Source organism: Salvelinus sp. IW2-2015, linkage group LG13 (genome assembly GCF_002910315.2).
Source record: "Salvelinus sp. IW2-2015 linkage group LG13, ASM291031v2, whole genome shotgun sequence".
In the NCBI taxonomy this organism is placed as follows: domain Eukaryota; kingdom Metazoa; phylum Chordata; class Actinopteri; order Salmoniformes; family Salmonidae; genus Salvelinus; species Salvelinus sp. IW2-2015.
The window spans coordinates 23947987-23965958 of record NC_036853.1 but is presented as its reverse complement, the minus strand read 5'-3'; the positions used below and the strand labels follow the sequence as shown (position 1 = coordinate 23965958).

General features: G+C 40.6%; 1 protein-coding gene across 2 annotated transcripts in view; it reads left to right on the top strand.

Annotated features, from left to right (window-relative positions):
- The window catches only part of LOC111972057 (regulator of G-protein signaling 8-like), a 26917-nt gene extending 10947 nt beyond the window's left edge, over nucleotides 1-15970 (top strand). Inside the window, exons 2-5 of one of the 2 annotated variants that reach the window (XM_023998896.3) lie at nucleotides 8850-8954; nucleotides 11861-11922; nucleotides 14477-14643; nucleotides 15292-15970. In XM_023998896.3, the coding sequence (XP_023854664.1) occupies nucleotides 8854-8954; nucleotides 11861-11922; nucleotides 14477-14643; nucleotides 15292-15486 (525 nt within the window). In that variant the 5' untranslated portion in view covers nucleotides 8850-8853 and the 3' untranslated portion in view covers nucleotides 15487-15970. Of the gene's footprint in view, nucleotides 1-8841; nucleotides 8955-11860; nucleotides 11923-14476; nucleotides 14644-15291 lie in introns of those variants that run through there. The other variant, XM_070446198.1, reaches the window with a different exon arrangement.
- Nucleotides 15971-17972: the final 2002 nt, after the last annotated feature.

Sequence of the window (17972 nt, the reverse complement as noted above, 5' to 3'; positions counted from 1 at the left end):
CGGGGCGCTGTCCTCAGATAATCGCATGGTATGCTTTCGCCGTAAAGCCTTTTTGAAATCTAACAAAGCGGCTGGATTAACAAGAAGTTAAGCTTTTAAACGATGTAAGACACTTGTATTTTCATGAATGTTTAATATTACGATTTTTTTTTTTTGTATTTGGCGCGCTCCGATTTCACCGGATGTTGTCGAATTTGATCCCGGTAACGGGATTTCCGCTCTAAGATTATTAAGGAAAAAATTTAAGTTGGGTGCTTGGTCATGGTGGATGGTTCGGTGTAAAACGCAAACATCTAGTAACCCAAAGATTGTGAGTTCAAATCTCATCAACTGCTTGTTACTTTGTAACTACTTAGCATGTAAGCTTAACCTTCCCTTAACATTAACCCTTCCCTTCACCCTGCAACCTAACTCTTAAACTTAACCTTAACCCTAACCCCTAGCCTATTGTACTTTTTGGAAGTTCGTAACATATAACACATTTAGCAAATTCTTAACATGTTGTATGTTTTGCAAATTCCTAACATATTGTACGTTTTGCATATTCATAACATATATTACAAATTAATTCGTAACATATCAAATGAAATTGGTGATGGACATTCACAAATTAATACATACCATGCGAAACATAACATATCATATAAGTTCAGAATAATATGAAATGTTCTGAGACCAGGTTGGTTATTCATGCAGTGTTTTATACCCTGCAGTGCTATTCCAACAAACAATACACTGATTTGAACCGATACATGTTCAAGGCCAAATGTCAAGGCCAGTGATGTTTCCTTGACAGATGGACATACCAGGATCTGCTCTCCAACTACATTCTCCACACTAAGAACAAGAAAACATGGCACAGGAAAAAATCTAAATACCGTAAGGCACCAAAACAACATCAAAGGGAATTTTTAGACCCAGTACTTTCAGGATCCCTTTTCAGCAACCAGACATCTTTTAAAGGAATTGCGAATGTTGTCATATAAAAAATTCATGAGGCAACTGACAAGTTCAAATTTGGAATCCTTTTTATAGCAGCCCCTCGAGGAGTCTGTGCCTGCTGCATGGCTGAATAGAACATTAAGTGGCTTCCCCCTGACTACACAGATTTGTCACAGAACTTTATAAAAAGCTCTGCAGGCAGGCAGACAGGCACGTGTTCCCACCCAAAGTAGGTGAAGAGATTCAGCTCGCTGCAGAGCAGAGAAAACGTGACAACACAGCTCTGCTCTCCACTGCAGAGATTGATTGATTGAATACTTTTTTGTCCCTCTAGGGGAAAGTTGTCTGGCAACATACAGCAGTTCCTGGCAAACATACATAAAATCAAAGCACAGGACATACAACACTCCATTTACAGACAACACATGTCACAAGACGTACTTCAAACGTATAGATGAATACTGTAAGTTTGGAGTTATGGCAGTGCATAACTGCCGTCTTACGAGCTCCTGACCAATTCTGCAATTTTGTGTGCTTTTTTTCGCTGATCGTAACTTTTTTTTACATAATGTTTCTGCCATCCTATGACCAAAAACAGCTTCTGGACATCAGAACAGAGATCACTAACCTCAATTTGGATGAAGATTTCTGAAAAGTCTGCACAGGTACAAAAATATAGAGATTTATAAACTAGGCGCACCCTATACAGTACATAAGCATGTTTCCCATTATAAATCAGATCTGTCGTAAAACTGTGCAGTCGTAAATGAGCATATAGATTCCACCTGGAAAACGCCTTCATTCACCTTTTATGGTGACGATAACGCTGTATTTGCTGTATAATTTGGAACTACTGGTATTAGGCCACGGCATGCAAAATACTTATTGTTGTTCAATATTTTGTTTTTCAACAACTGGGTTTATATGTTCTGCCTTTGTATGAACTCTGAGATGAAATAGGCAATTATGTTGCGCTCCTATCGCACAGCAATACTGTATCATTCCCATACTCCTCCGTAGGGAATGAAAAGTGTTGAGCTAGACACAGACAGCTCATTTGGGGGCTCATATGAACCACAGAGACTGAGTGTGGGATAATAGCGTGGTCGTGTTGAACCTTGCTTGTTCTCTCGACTCTGCTACCAACAACTAATTGCATATAGAGCTCATAACCTGAGCTACTAGCAGGAATCAGTAATACATACACACATTATTTACCAAGAGAGTTTTCATCTATACTTTTTGTCTGATGTTTTCATCTATATTTTTCGTAGCTGTCTATTTACCACCGCATTTGGAAAGTATACATACCCCTTGTCCTTTTCCACATTTTGCCTCATTCTGAAATTGATTAAATTGTTTTTTTCCCTCATCAATTTACACACAACACCCCATAATGACTAAGCAAAAACAGTTTTTTAGAGTCTTCTTGTGTATGACACTATAAGCTTGGCACACCTATAATTGGGGAGTTCCTCCCATTCTCCTCTGCCGATCCTCTCAAACTCTGTCAGGTTGCTGCACAGCTATATTCAGGTCTCTCCAGAGATGTTCGATCGGGTTCAAGGACATTCAGAGACTTGTCCTGAAAGCCACCCCTGCGTTGTCATCGCTGTGTGCTTAGGGTCGTTGTCCTGCTGGAAGGTGAGCCTTCGCCCCAGTCTGAGGTCCTGAGCGCTCTGGAGCAGGTTTTCATCAAGGATCTCTCTGTACTTTGCTCCGTTCATCTTTGCCTCGATTCTGACTAGTCTCCCAGTCCCTGCCTCTGATAAACATCACAGCATGATGCTGCCAGCACCGTGCTTCACCGTATGCATGGTGCCAGGTTTCCTCCAGACGTGACGCTTGGCATTCAGGCCAAAGAGTTCAATCTTTGGTTTCATCAGACAAAATAATCTTGTTTCTCATGGTCTGAGAGTCTTTAAGTGCCTTTTGGCAAACTTCAAGCAGGCTGTCATGTGCCTTTTACTGAGGAGTGGGTTCCGTCTGGCCATTCTGCCATAAAGGCCTGATTGGAGTGCTGCTGGATGTCCTTCAGGAAGGTTCTTCCATCTCCACAGAGGAACTCTAGAGCTCTGTCAGAGTGACCATTGGGTGGGTTCTTGTTCACCTCCATGACCATGGCCCTTCTCCCCGATTTGCTCTGACATGCACTGTCAACTGTGGGACCATATATAGAAAGGTGTGTGGCTTTCCAAATCATGTCCAATCAATTGAATTTACCACAGGTGGACTCTAATCAAGTTGTAGAACCATCTCAAGGATGATCGATGGAAACAGAATGCACCTGAGCTCAATTTCGAGTCTCATAGCAAAGGGTCTGAATACTTATATAAATAAGGTATTTCCGTTTTTTATATTTAACAATTTAGGAACATTTTTTTTTTTTTTATCATTTGTTTCGCTTTGTCATTATGGGATATTGTGGGTAGATTTCTGCAGTTTTTTAAATCAATTTTAGAATATGTAACGTAATAAAATGTGGAAAACTGCTCCAGAGTCCAATGGCGGCGAGCTTTACATAACTCCAGCTGATGCTTGGTATTGAACATGGTGATTTTAGGCTTGAGTGCGGCTGTGCGGCCATGGAAACCCATTTCATGAAGCTCCCGACGAACAGTTCTTGTGATGATGTTTCCATGCATCGTCAAGATCGGACGGCAGTCTCGGGTTTGATTTACATTTATTAGGGTCCCCATTAGCGGACCCAAATGGAGACAGCTAGTCTTACTGGCATCCGACACGTAACGAAAAAGACATTACAAAATACTTTACAATTTACATAGATTTAAAACATTTACATGTAGTGTGTGTGTGTGTGCATCTATTAGGTACACATAAATGTCAATACATACACACAACAAGTATAAACAGGTAAGCTGAGAGGGGGAGCGGTGTGTCTTTGTTAACAACAGCTGGAGCACGATCTCTAATATTAAGGAAGTCTTGAGTTTTTGCTCACCTGAGTCAGAATACCACATGATAAGCTGTATATTATTTACCAATAGTTTATCTATATTTTTCATCTATATTTTTCATAGCTGTCTATTTACCACCACAATCACCGGCTTTATTAATAAGTGCATCGACAACGTTGTCCCCACAGTGACCGTATGTACATATCCCAAACAAATATGTGGATTACAGGCAACATCGTCACTGAGCTAAAGGCTAAAGCTGCCACTTTCAAGGAGTGGGACATCCATCCGGGCGCTGCTACGACCTCCGACAAGCCATCAAACAGGCAAATCTTCAATACAGGACAAAGATCGAATCCTACTAAAGGATCTGACGCTTGTCGGATGTAACAGGACTTGCAAACGATCACGGATTACAAAGGGAAACCCAGCCGTTAGCTGCCCAGTGACATGAGCTTACCAGACCTTCTAAATGCCTCGCTTTGAGGTGAGCAACACTGAACCATGCATGAGAGCACCAGCAGTTCTGGATGACTGTGTGATCTCGCTCTCCGTAGCCGATGTTAATAGGACCTTTAAACAGGTTAACGTTCACAAGGCTGCAGCGCAAGTCAGATTACCAGGATGCAGAACACGCAGCTGGCGGGTATCTTCACTGACATTTTCAACCTCTCACTGACCCAGTCTGTAATACCTAAATGTTTCAAGCAGACGACCACAGTCCCTGTGCCAAACACGCCAAGGTTACCTATCTAAATTACTATAGCCCCGTAGCACTCACATCTGTAGCCATGAAATGCTTTGAAAGGCTGGTCGTGGCTCACATCAACATTATTATCCTAGACACCCTGGACCCACTCCAATTCGCATACCGCCCCAACAGTTCTATTTTTGTTTCATAAGACCAGAGGACATTTCTCAAAAAAGTACGATCTTTGTTCCCATTTGCAGTTGCAAACCGTAGTCTGGCTTTTTTATGGCGGTTTTGGAGCAGTGGTTTCTTCCTTGCGGAGTGGCCTTTCAGGTTATGTCGAAAATAGGACTCGTTTTACTGTGGATATAGATACTTTTGTACCTGTTTCCTGCAGCATCTTCACAGGGACTTTTGCTGTTGTTCTGGGATTGATTTGCACTTTTCGCACAAAAGTACGTTAATCTGTAGGAGACAGAACGTGTCTCCTTCCTGAGCGGTATGAAGGCTGCGTGGTCCCATGGTGTTTATACTTGCATACTATTGTTTGTACAAATGAACGTGGTACCTTCAGGCGTTTGGAAATTGCTGCCAAGGATGAACCAGACTTGTGGAGGTCTACAATTTCTTTTCTGAGGTCTTGGCTGATTTCTTTTGATTCTCCCATGATGTCAAGCAAGGAGGCACTGAGTTTGAAGGTAGGCCTTGAAATACATCCACAGGTACACCTCCAATTGACTCAAATTATGTCAATTAGCCTATCAGAAGCTTCTAAAGCCATGACATAATTTTCTAGAATTTCCTAAGCTGTTTAAAGGCACAGTCAACTTAGTGTACAGTATATAAACTTCTGAACCACTGGAATTGTGATACAGTTAATTCTAAGTGAAATAGTCCGTTTGTTAACAATTGTTGGAAAAATGACTTGTGTCATGCACAAAGTAGATGTCCTAACCGACTTGCCAAAACTATAGTTTGTTAAAAAAAACATTTTTGGTGTGGTTGAAAAATGAGTTTTAATGACTCCAACCTAGTTGTATGTTAACTTCCGACTTCAACTTGATCTACTGTACCTCAATGACATCTACTCGGAACTGGTAACCTGTCTATATAGCTAAGTTATCGTTACTCATTGTGTATGTATTCCTTGTGTTATTATTTGGTTTTTATTTTTCTCTCTGCATTGTTGGGAAGTGAGTGAGCATTTCACTGTTAGTCTACACCTATTCTTTACGAAGCATGTGACAAATAAAATGTTATTTGATTTGAAAATGTGATTTATGTGTTCAGGAATCTGTTTTTGGTTGGAATTCTGTAGAGTGGGATTTTGAGTCTTCGGCCGGACTGTAATGTTTGGCACTGGTTGTACAGCAGGTGTGTGATGTCTTTATTGATGTGTCTGGCTTTGTAGATGGTTCTGGTTTTATAGAGGGATGATATGCTTTGGCACTTGACACCACAGACTTTGCTTGAAATGTTGACAGTTTTGCGAATTGTGTGGGTGTTTGTTATTGAGAGTGAACCATACCAGCCAAGGAAACAGAAGGTGAGAATGCTTTAGATGAATGCCTTATAGAAGAGATGGAGTATTGTGTTCTAAACATGGAATTTTACTGAGGAATGCAGTCTTTGTTGTACTTTTTTGAATAACGCTTTTGTGTTAGAATTCCAGGTTAGTGTAGAGTCAATGATTGTTCCCAGGTAGTGGTATGCTTTTACAGTGTCGATATTTTCCATGTTGATTTTGACCGGTTCCAGATCCTCAACTTTTGTTTGGAAGTCGAAGATATATATATATTTTTTTTGGGACGTCTAGCTGTAGTGATTGTTGCTCCATTCTGTGAATGTGTGTATTTCTTGTTTGTAGTTGTGTTCTTGAATGCCTGACATTAGTCTGACCATGGCTGTGCCATCTGCAAATTTGATGGTGTGGCAGTCCGGTGCATGGCTTTGTGTAATTTGTATACAATGTGAAGAGAACTGGTCAAATGACACTTCCTTGGGGACACCTGTGTTGCTGGGTATGGAATGGGAAAGGGCAGAGTTCACCCTCACTGTTTGAGTGCGGTTATTCAGGACGCTGTCAACCCATCTGATGATGTAGCTGTTGTCCATAAGTTTCTGCAAAAGGAGATGTGGTTGAATGGTGTTGAATGCTGAAGAGAAGTCCATGATCAGAATCCAGGCATATGATTTTGGTATGTCCAAGTGCTGGTGCAGGATGTGCATGAAGAATAACAGTGTCCTCTGTAATCCGCGCTGCTTTGTAGGTGAATTGGAGTGGGTCCAACAGCTGTTCTGTTATTATCTCTATTGACGTGAGGGCAACAGGTCTATAATCGTTGAGGACTTTCAGTTTAGGGATCTTGGGGAATTATCACAGCTGATTTCCATACTGATCTGATCTGGTGATAGTCAAGGGACATTTCGAGAGCTTGGGACTATAAGGTTATATCTGCAATTTTGTCCAAATGGAGTAATTTACACAGTCTTGTTCTGTTCAATGTTCTCTACCTACAGTGCCTTCAGAAAGTATTCACACCCCTTGATTTTTTCCACATTTTGTTGTGTTACAGCCTGAATTTAACACACACACACACAACACACACAAACACGCACACACAAAGCATTCTAATAAACCCGCTCTGCCTAGATGGAATCTATGAGTGGAATCTTAAGAGCATGCATGATGAGAAGGCCTATTAAAGTGATTTTTGCATGCAATTTTGCCAATTACAGCAGACGCCAAAACAATCCTCCATGACGCCTCCTCCAACACCCACCAATGTTTCTCTGTAGAGGAAGTGTTAGCTTAGATATATGCTGAAATACAATAGTAATATAATACATTTTAGCAGACAATTTTATCCAAAGTGACCTAGAATTAACTTAACTTAATATATTCAGTATGTATGGTAGCACATTCATGAATCAAACCAACAACCTCAGTGTTTCTAGCAGCACCATGTTCCATCCAACTAAACCACCTTAACCAACAATATCTATTGTTTTGCAATATAGTGGCCTGTAGGGATCAAGCCTATTGAAAAAGGAAAAGCTTTTGTGATACAAGCAGTTTGTTGATATTGTAGTGGGACTGCCGGTGGCATCTGGCTTTAGGGTAATGATCACCAAAGGAAGTAACACTTACACTAACTACCCTGTTGTTCATAAGTATAAAAAGACCAGATTCTATTTCTTTCCAACAACCCCTCTATCTTTATGTGCCAGCAGAGAAATACAGCAAACACCAGTTATTTAAGAGGAGTCCTTGGATTACAGAAGCTTGACTGACCATTCCAATAACACCAAGAGGCAAAGCAACACTGGGTATTCTAACAGTTTACCCACCAGTGGGATGGAGATCATGTCACTGATGTAACTAACTACAGATGGGGGAACTCATACCTCTCATTCAATTTTGGCATATTGAGCACTCACAGCAGTGCTTGGTGTGTTTGGTGTGTGTGTTATCAGGGGAAATAGGTGCATGGTAGAGATGCTTGTGGCTTACTATCCAGATTGGATGTTCTCTGGTGGCTAGCTGATGGGTATTCATGTTGGCTTCTCCATATGGAGCTACACCTGCTTTCTATGTCTATCTGGTGTGTCCCTTTAGAGCCCTTCTAATCAGATCCATCAATATGTCAGTCTGTCTGATCTGTCTAATCCTACAGCAGCTGGCCAATGGGTCATTATATGAAACATTACTGTTTGATAAGTCAGGTAGGACATTACTGGCCATTTCATTCATTTGATGATTACATCAACAACCTGTGTCCATGATACACCATAGAAAAAACATTGAACAGATTGATTGTGTGATATGTAGGGTGAGTGAGTAAGCAGAAATATGTCAAAGGCAAATTACTATGTGTCATCAGGTCGGTGCATATTAAACAAATGTGAAGTGATGTGATGTTTTAGTAAACTTCATGAGGCACATCCTGAAACTGTGCTCTCCCACTTCCAACATCTGAGCACCTGGATGCAAACATTTAATTATGTAGTCATTGGATGGATCAATACACTGATCCACAGGCCGTGGCCTTGCTCATGACTGACCCATCAACATAGTGACTATAGGCAGGAGGTTTAGATCTGAGCACTTTCCTAGAAGACTATGTTTTGAGCTGTAGGTGTACATGTTGGTTAGTTAAAAATAAGCTGTGAAGATGAATTTCTACATCAGAGGACAGTCTAAATTTGATATCATAGGTTTTCATGTCTTGTGATCAGTAATCAGGAGAGGTACTTTCTTGTGCGCTTCTATTCCATTCTGCCATTCATATGAGTAGAACCATGAAGACCAGACTAGGCTGCCTGTCCAATAAGTCTGACTCATACCCTGACTTCACTGAGTTCCTGCCCCCTGCCCAGGACAGGGCCACCAGATGCCGAAAGTAAGTAGATATTTTCATCAGATGACATTGTTCCAGTCCCTCCCATTGATATAGAATGTAGGTATTATTACTCGCAATGCCAGAAATATGTCATACAGTTGAAGTCGGAAGTTTACATACAGTTAGGTTGGAGTCATTAAAATGTGTTTTTCAACCACACATTTCTTGTTAACTTTTCTGCGCTATGGATACCGAATACGGATTCACTTTCCTAAACAACCGCTGAATTGCAAGGCGCCAAATTCAAAAAATATTACTACAAATATTTATAATCATGCAATCACAAGTGAAATATACCAAAACACAGCTTAGCTTGTTGTTAATCCACCTATTGTGTCAGATTTTGAAAATATATTTTACAGCGAAAGAAATCCAAGCTTTTGTGAGTGTAGCTTTCAATGCTACATCAGGTAGCCCCAAATTAGCATGGTCACGAAAGTGTGAAAAGCAATAAAATTAATCGCTTACCTTAGATAATCTTCGGACGTTTCCACTCACGAGACTCCCAGTTACACAACAAATATTATTTTTGTTCGATAAATATTACTTTTATCACAAAAAAAACGCCATTTGGGTTGCGCATTATGATGAGAAAACTACATCCTCGTTCCGGTCCTGAAAGGAAGATGAAAATTTCCAAACGTATCAGATTAAAAAATATTACTAAAAATATTTATAATCATGCAATCACAAGTGAAATATACCAAAACACAGCTTAGCTTGTTGTTAATCCACCTATCGTGTCAGATTTTGAAAATATATTTTACAGCAAAAGAAATCCAAGCTTTTGTGAGTGTAGCTTTCAATGCTATAACAGCTTAGCTTTATATTAGCTTGGTTAGCTTGGTCACGAAAGTAAGAAAAGCAATAAAATGAATCGCTTACCTTTGATAATCCTCGGGTGTTTCCACTCACGAGACTCCCAGTTACACAACAAATGTTATTTTTGTTCGATAAATATTACTTTTATCACAAAAAAACGCCATTTGGGTTGCGCATTATTTTGAGAAACCAAAAGCCGTGTTCCGTTCGACAAATCCCAAAAAGTATCCGAAATGGTCGTAGAAACATTTCAAATGTTTTTTATAATCAAACGTCAGGTTGTCTTTAACAAACATAATCGATAATATTTCAACCAGAGCATAACCTATTCATTAAGAGAGAAAAGGAAAATGGTGAGCTCCTCCCGCGCGCGCAGGAAATATTCAGAGATCACCTGACCTCTTTTGAAACATCTCGCTAATTTTTCAAAATAAAAGCCTGAAACTATGTCTAAAGCCTGGTCACAGCCTGAGGAAGCCATTGGAAAAGAATCTGGTTGATACCCCTTTAAATGGAGGTTAGACGGGCCAGGAAACAAAGATTTTTTAAAGAAAAATATCACTTCCGGGATACTTTTTCTCAGGATTTCGCTTGCAGAATAAGTATTATTATTAAAAAAATAAAAAACAATTCTGACCCCTGGCGCTAAGAGGTTTTAACAAACTATAGTTTTGGCAAGTCGGTAAGGACATCTACTTTGTGCATGACACAAGTAATTTTTACAACAATTGTTTACAGACAAATTATTTCACCTATAATTCACTGTATCACAATTCCAGTGGGTCAGAAGTTAACATACACTAAGTTGACTGTGCCTTTAAACATCTTGGAAAATTCCTCTTTGCTTGACATGGGAAAATCAAAAGAAATCAGACAAGACCTCAGAAAAAAAATGTAGACCTCCAAAAGTCTGGTTCATCCTTAGGAGCAATTTCCAAACGCCTGAAGGTACCACGTTCATTTGTACAAACAATAGTACGCAAGTATAATCACCATGGGACCACACAGCCGTCATACCGTTCAGGAAGGACACACGTTCTGTCTCCTAGAGATGAACATACTTTGGTGCAAAAAGTGCAAATCAATCCCAGTAAAACAACTGCACATGGGGACAAAGATCATACTTTTTGAGAAATGTCCTCTGGTCTGATGAAACAAAAATAGAACTGTTTGGCCATAATGACCATCATTATGTTTGGAAGAAAAAGGGGGAGGCTTGCAAGCCAAAGAACACCATCCCAACCGTGAAGCACGGGGGTGGCAGCATCATGTTGTGGGGGTGCTTTGCTGCAGGAGGGACTGGTGCACTTCACAAAATAGATGTCATCATGAGGGAGGAAAATGATGTGGATATATTTAAGCAACATCTCAAGACATCAGTCAGGAAGTTAAAGCTTGGTCGTAAATGGGTCTTCCAAATGGACAATGACCCCAAGCATATTTCCAAAATTGTGACAAAATGGCTTAAGGACAACAAAGTCAAGGTACTGGAGTGGCCATCACAAAGCCCTGACCTCAATTCCATAGAAAATTTGTGGTCAGATCTGAAAAAGCGTGTGCGAGCAAGGCCTACAAACCTGACTCAGATACACCAGCTCTGTCAGGAGGAATGGGCCAAAATTCACCCAACTTTTGTGGGAAGCTTGTGGAAGGCTACCCACAACGTTTGACCTAATTTAAACAATTTAATGACAATGCTACCAAATACTAATTGAGTGTATGTAGACTTCTGACCCACTGGGGATATGATGAAAGAAAGAAAAGCTGAAATAAATCATTCTCTCTACTATTATTCTGACATCTCACATTCTTAAAATAAAATGGTGATCCTAACTGACCTAAGACAGGGAATGTTTACTCAGATTAAATGTCAGGAATTGTGAAAAACTCAGTTGAAATGTATTTGGCTAAGGTGTATGTAAACTTCTGACTTCAGCTGTATATAATAAGACTACACGATAGATGGTGTAGACTCTTTTAGAGCAACCTCTTAAACTGTTGTGTGTCTGTTGAATTGCCTTTATCTGCATGGTTGCATACACATTTGAAAACATGTCACTGTATCTTTCTGTCTTTTCTTTAAGGCTGTCAAAAGATGAAGTCGTTCTATGGGCAGATTCCTTCGATGTTCTTCTGTCGAACAAGTGTAAGTCCCTTTTCATTGACAAGTATCAGTCAATCCTTCTCCTTAGAGTTAGATATGAGAAATTGAACCAAAATAAGGAGGAAATAATATTTTATTTTTATCAACCAACCCCTCCAAAAAAACTGCCCGTGCCATTGTTAGCGAAAGGATAGAAGCAAACCACACAACTGTACGGATTACATTTTTTCCTCAGTCCCATTCTGTTCTCTTTGAAAACATGATTGCCTCTCTATTTCCTTTGACAAGATGATTGTCTTTCTGTTTCCTATCTGAGGATAGCTCCCCACATCAGTCCATTTCTTTCCCCCTAATCCCTTCTTATGTAAGATCCGGTTATTGATGTGTGACTCATTGTGTTACTCCTCAACACACAATGAGTCACACTCTTGGTTGTGACCTTCTCTGTGGATTACACAAAAATACACATGTTCATGTGCAAATACACACATGCAAACACACACACACACACTCACAAGCACACACATATAGTTCATGTGCAGGCACACACACACGTGACAGGTTAAGTGTGTTCATAATAACAGGCCATCTGAAGAGACTGTCAGTGTTCTCTCTCTCACTCACACATACACTCTCACTAGAGAACCTGACAAAAAGGACAGAAAAGGGAGTGATAGCTATAGGCTCTCCACAGGGAGTGGAAAATTAGACTGCACAGTAGGAAGACAGATGACCGACCTTGACTTTAGTTCTATTTATTTGTATTTTTCATTTTGCAGTGCGTCAATGAACAACATCTTGCTGTTTTTTAATATTACTATAATATTTTGTCCAAACTAGAGATGTACTCACAACTCAAGTCATATGGTAATGTTATCTTAATGGGCATTTGTAATGTAATGTGTGGATGTTTCAAATTAGCATTTGTCTCTATTGAGTTAATCAAGCATATTATACAGTATACTGTAGACCCTTCTACTAACTCTTTAACAGGTGGTGCTGTTGTATAACATAGAAAAATTGGTGTAAACGTCAATCATGGTTTGACGTCACATCCACACGTTACCTCTTATGACCCTAGCTGCATGAAAGTCTAGGATCTCAGTCTGCTTGTTCCTGGAATTGACAAATATTGTCCTCAGACAGAAGGGGACAAAGGGAAACACTTTTGTAACCGGTTTTGCCGAACACAATTTTTGAAATGATTTCACCTTCATTTAACCAGGTAGGCCAGTTGAGAAGTTCTGATTTACAACTGTGACTTGGCAATGAGTAAAGAGACCTTGATGCTGAACTAAATCTATGTCTATGTTTTTCAATATTCAATTATAATCTTTATGTGTACATCAGCTCTCTCTGTGTAATGTATTTCTGCATTCTGTAAGGAAAATCGAATGAGAGTGAGAAATGAACACTGACCTACAGTACATTCAGACATTGGAAGGCCTTTGCTTGACTACCACATAATAGCCTATTCCTAAAGAGGCTAATTAAAACCTATAAAAATATAAGCTAATATATGGAATTGTTTTAAGATGGTCATACCATGGATAATTGAGCTATTTGATTTAGAATTTTAGCACCCCTTTAGGTAAAACAAAAGGTTCAAATTAAACATTATTTGATAGAATATTGAATTTGGTCTTTACAACTACAGCCCATACAAACGCATTGAATAACACATTCATAAATGGAAAAAAAGAAAGTCATAAGGAATAAGGTCATAAGGAATAAGGTTTTGAAGTGTCTGTCCTATATCTAGGAGATATAAGAAAGCTCAGGATTTTTGTATATTTTTTGGGACACATATTTTAAGAATAAAGCAGGGCGAGAGAATCTTCCTCCAAGCTAAGTTCAATGTCTTTTTATTTTGAACACTGTCTGTTGACAAGGCTGCATGCAGTCAGTGTCCCTGGTGATTTTCCTATAACCAGTGTGTAGTGAGAGTGTGTGAGTAATGTTGGCGATAGGGCCTGATGGACTACTCTACTGCTGCTGCTGGGCAAATGTTAAGCAAATAAATGCAAGAGAAAAGAGAGAGGGAGGGAGGGAGGGAAAGAGAGAGAGGGGAGGAGGGATAGAAAGTATGGAGAAAACATGTTAACATGACACAGCCGATTGCAAAACATGACCTCCTTCTGTGGTTTCATTGATGTCAGACAAATTGATCACTTATCTTTGATTGATGAAGACAAAAAGCTCATTGAAGGTTTGTGGGCCATATGTTTATGTTCTAATCACAGAGCTCTTCCCTGTGCTGAGAACAAGAGCACGCTCTGCATCTGAGACAATATCAACACATGATAAACAACCCTGTTAGTATCTACAGCTGCTCTCTGTGAAGAAAAAAAACATCAGTTCCTAAGAAACTGGCCCATGTTCAGAAATAGGTGCTGGGATACAATATAGATCTTTGTAAAGACACACACGCTTGGTCGGTCGGTCGGTCGGTCGGTCGGTCGGTCGTCCGTCCGTCCGTCCGTCCGTCCGTCCGTCCGTCCGTCTGTCTGTCTGTGTCTCACACACACACACACACACACACACACTTGCTGTCCGTTAGCTCTTCTAACTAGCTGATGGATGTTTTGTGTCTTAGGTGGCCTGGCTGCCTTCCGGGCTTTTCTCAAGACGGAGTTCAGCGACGAGAACATTGAGTTCTGGATGGCCTGCGAGGAATATAAAAAAATCAAGACTCCCACTAAATTGATGACCAAAATTAACAAGATCTACACTGAGTTTATTGATGTCAAGGCTCCCAGAGAGGTTTGTGTTCGATCAAATGACTAATGAGGCAAAATATTAACTTGGTCTCTTTTAAGGCCAGGAAATGTTGTATTAAAATATGAAAATTAGGTGTTCTAATTAAATATGTGTATATTTGCATATCACACAAATACATTTTTCTGGACACTGAATGAAGAAAGACTAAATATTCGTGTTTCATTTTGTTAAGACACTCCATGACTGGACTTACGCATAGATAAAAAAAATAATAATAATAATTTTATTCACACATCTATCTGTAAAATATAAAGAAAGATAGGTAAAAAAAAAAATCTGAAGAAAATGTAATCTAGAAAGTTTTTACATATAGGCCAGTTTGTAACATTCTCTATGAAATGGGCTTATAAATTATGTGTGATTAAATTAGCTTTGAAATTATTTGTAAAAGTGGGTTTGATTAGGCTGTGATTAGTTTTTAATTTGGGGTTACTATGTGTCAGATAAACATTTTAATTCACAACCTCCCAATATTACCGATAGATACACATGAATACTTAATGCATACTTTGATTATAAGGATTAATACTGTAGATGCTGTCCACAAACAAATGTTTCATAGGAAATTCACACTAAGATATCCATGATTTGGATATCTAACTTTTCTTTTCCTTTCCTTGGTCCCTGTAGGTAAACATAGACTTCCGTACGCGGGAAGTGATGAGGCAGAGCCTTGCGGAGCCCACCCCCTCCAGTCTGAATGAGGTTCAAGCCAGGGTCCACAGCCTCATGGAGAAAGACTCTTACCCACGCTTTCTCCACTCCAAGATCTACCAGGACTTACTCAACTTGCAGTACTCACACTGCCATCGGAACTCTGTCTGAAGAACACACACATGCGCCGTCGCAGATACACATACACATACACACACGCGCACACACACACACACACAAACAGTTGTGTTTGTCTTCAGTAGCTAGAACCCAAGGAACCATTATTCCTCAGGTTCTAACTTGAGATCTCTATGCGTAACTCAATAACTCAAGTCTCCCATTGACATGTTGAATCATGTGAACGTTTTTGAGTTATCCATACAAATATCACGTTAGGATTCTCCTCTCACAGAGATATTCTTTGTATTTAGACATATCGTGATATTGTATCATCCCTCTTAGAACTGTGTCAACATATAGTTTACACTTAGAAAACAAAATACCACAAGACATTGTACTGTGTATCCTTTTATTTCTCTTATTAGAAAATGTGTTGTTGTTGATGATATGTATTTCTCCCATCACTATAGATTTATTGTGGTGTAGCAATATGTCTGGCAATTTTATTAAAGTTTTGCAGCATGTCATCTGATATATACACTATATGTGGGCGGTTGTACAGAAGTGGTGCAAATTTTGGGTTGGAAAAAAAGTCTAATCAGTATCATGTTTTTCCTAAACTTTCAGCACACATCTTACAACAGATACAGTGGGTATTCGCCTTATCTAGCCCCGTCCACTTGACTCAGTTCCTTTCGAACGTGATTGTGTTTGTTTCCGTCTCACAACTTCCGGCCACGCTAGTGGATTACCTCAGCGGTGGCTAGCTAATACCAAAAAAACGAGCATCATTAACACATCTTAACATTAAAACCTACCCTAACCAGAAACCGTAGATAGATGGCAGCATTTGCGCAAAACTGAAATCGCGTACCACCGCATTTAACCATGGCAAGGCGACTGTGCCAGAATACAAACAGAGTAGTCATTCCCTCCGCAAGGCAATCAAACAAGCAAAATGTCAGTATAGAGACAAAGTGGAGTCGCAATTCAACGGCTCAGACACGAGACGTATGTGGCAGGGTCTACAGACAATCAAGGACTAGAAAAGGAAAACCAACCGACGTCTTGCTTCCAAACAAACGAAACACCTTTGCCCGCTTTGAGGATAATACAGTGCCACCAACCTGGCCCGCTACCAAGGACTGTGGGCTCTCCTTCTCCGTGGCCGACTTGAGTAAGACATTTAAACATGTTAACCCTCACAAGGCTGCGTGCCCAGACGGCATCCCTAGCCAAGTCCTCAGAGCATGTGCAGACCAGCTGGCTGGTGTGTTTACGAACATATTCAATCTCTCCCTATCCCAGTATGCTGTCCCCACATGCTTCAAGATGGCCACCAATAAAGCAAAGGTAACTGAACTAAATGACTATCGCCCCTTAGCACTAACTTCTGTCATCATGAAGTGCTTTGAGAGACTAGTCAAGGATCATATCATCTCCATCTTACCTGTCATTCTAGACCCACTTCAATTTGCTTACTACTCCAAAAGGTCCACAGACGATGCAATCGCCATCACACTGCACACTGCCCTATCCCATCTGGACAAGAGGAATACCTATGTACAAATGCTGTTTATTGACTACAGCTCAGCATTCAACACCATAGTACCCTCCAAGCTCATCATTAAGCTTGAGGCCCTGGGTCTCAACCCCCACCCTGTGCAATTGGGTCCTCGACTTCCTGACGGGCCGGCCCCCGGGTGGTGAAGGTTAGGAAACAACATCTCCACTTCGCTGATCCTCAACACTGGGACCCCACAAGGGTGCGTGCTCAGCCCCCTCCTGTACTCCCTGTTCATCCATGACTACGTGGCCATGCACGCCTCCAACACAAACATCAAGTTTGCAAACGACACAACAGTAGTAGGCCTGATTACCAACAATGACAAGACAGACTACAGGGAGGAGGTGAGGGCTCTCGGAATGTGGGTCAGGAAAATAACCTCTCACTCAACTTAAACAAAGCAAAGGAGATGATCGTGGACTTCAGGAAACAGCAGAGGGAGCACCACCCATCCACATCGACGGGACAGCAGTGGAGAAGGTGGAAAGTTTTAAGTTCCTTGGCGTACATATCACTGACAAACTGAAATGATCCACCCACATTCTACCCACGCACCTCTTCAACCTCAGGAGGCTGAAGAAATTTGGCTTGGCACCTAACACCCTTTACAGATCCACAATTGAGAGCATCCTGTCGGGCTGTATCACCACCTGGTACGGCAACTGCACTGCCCACAATCACAGGGCTCTCCAGAGCATGGTGCGGTCTGCCAACGCATCACCGGGGGCAAACTACCTGCCCTCCAGGACACCTACAGCACCCAATGTCACAGGAAGGCCAAAAAGATCATCAAGGACAACAACCACCCAAGCCACTGCCTGTTCACCCTGCTACCATCCAGAAGAAGAGGTCAGTACAGGTGCATCAAAGCTGGTACCGAGAAGCTGTTTTTCAGTCTCTATCTCAAGAACGTCAGACTGTTAAACAGCCATCACTAGCACAGAGAGGCTGCTGTCTACATACAGACTTG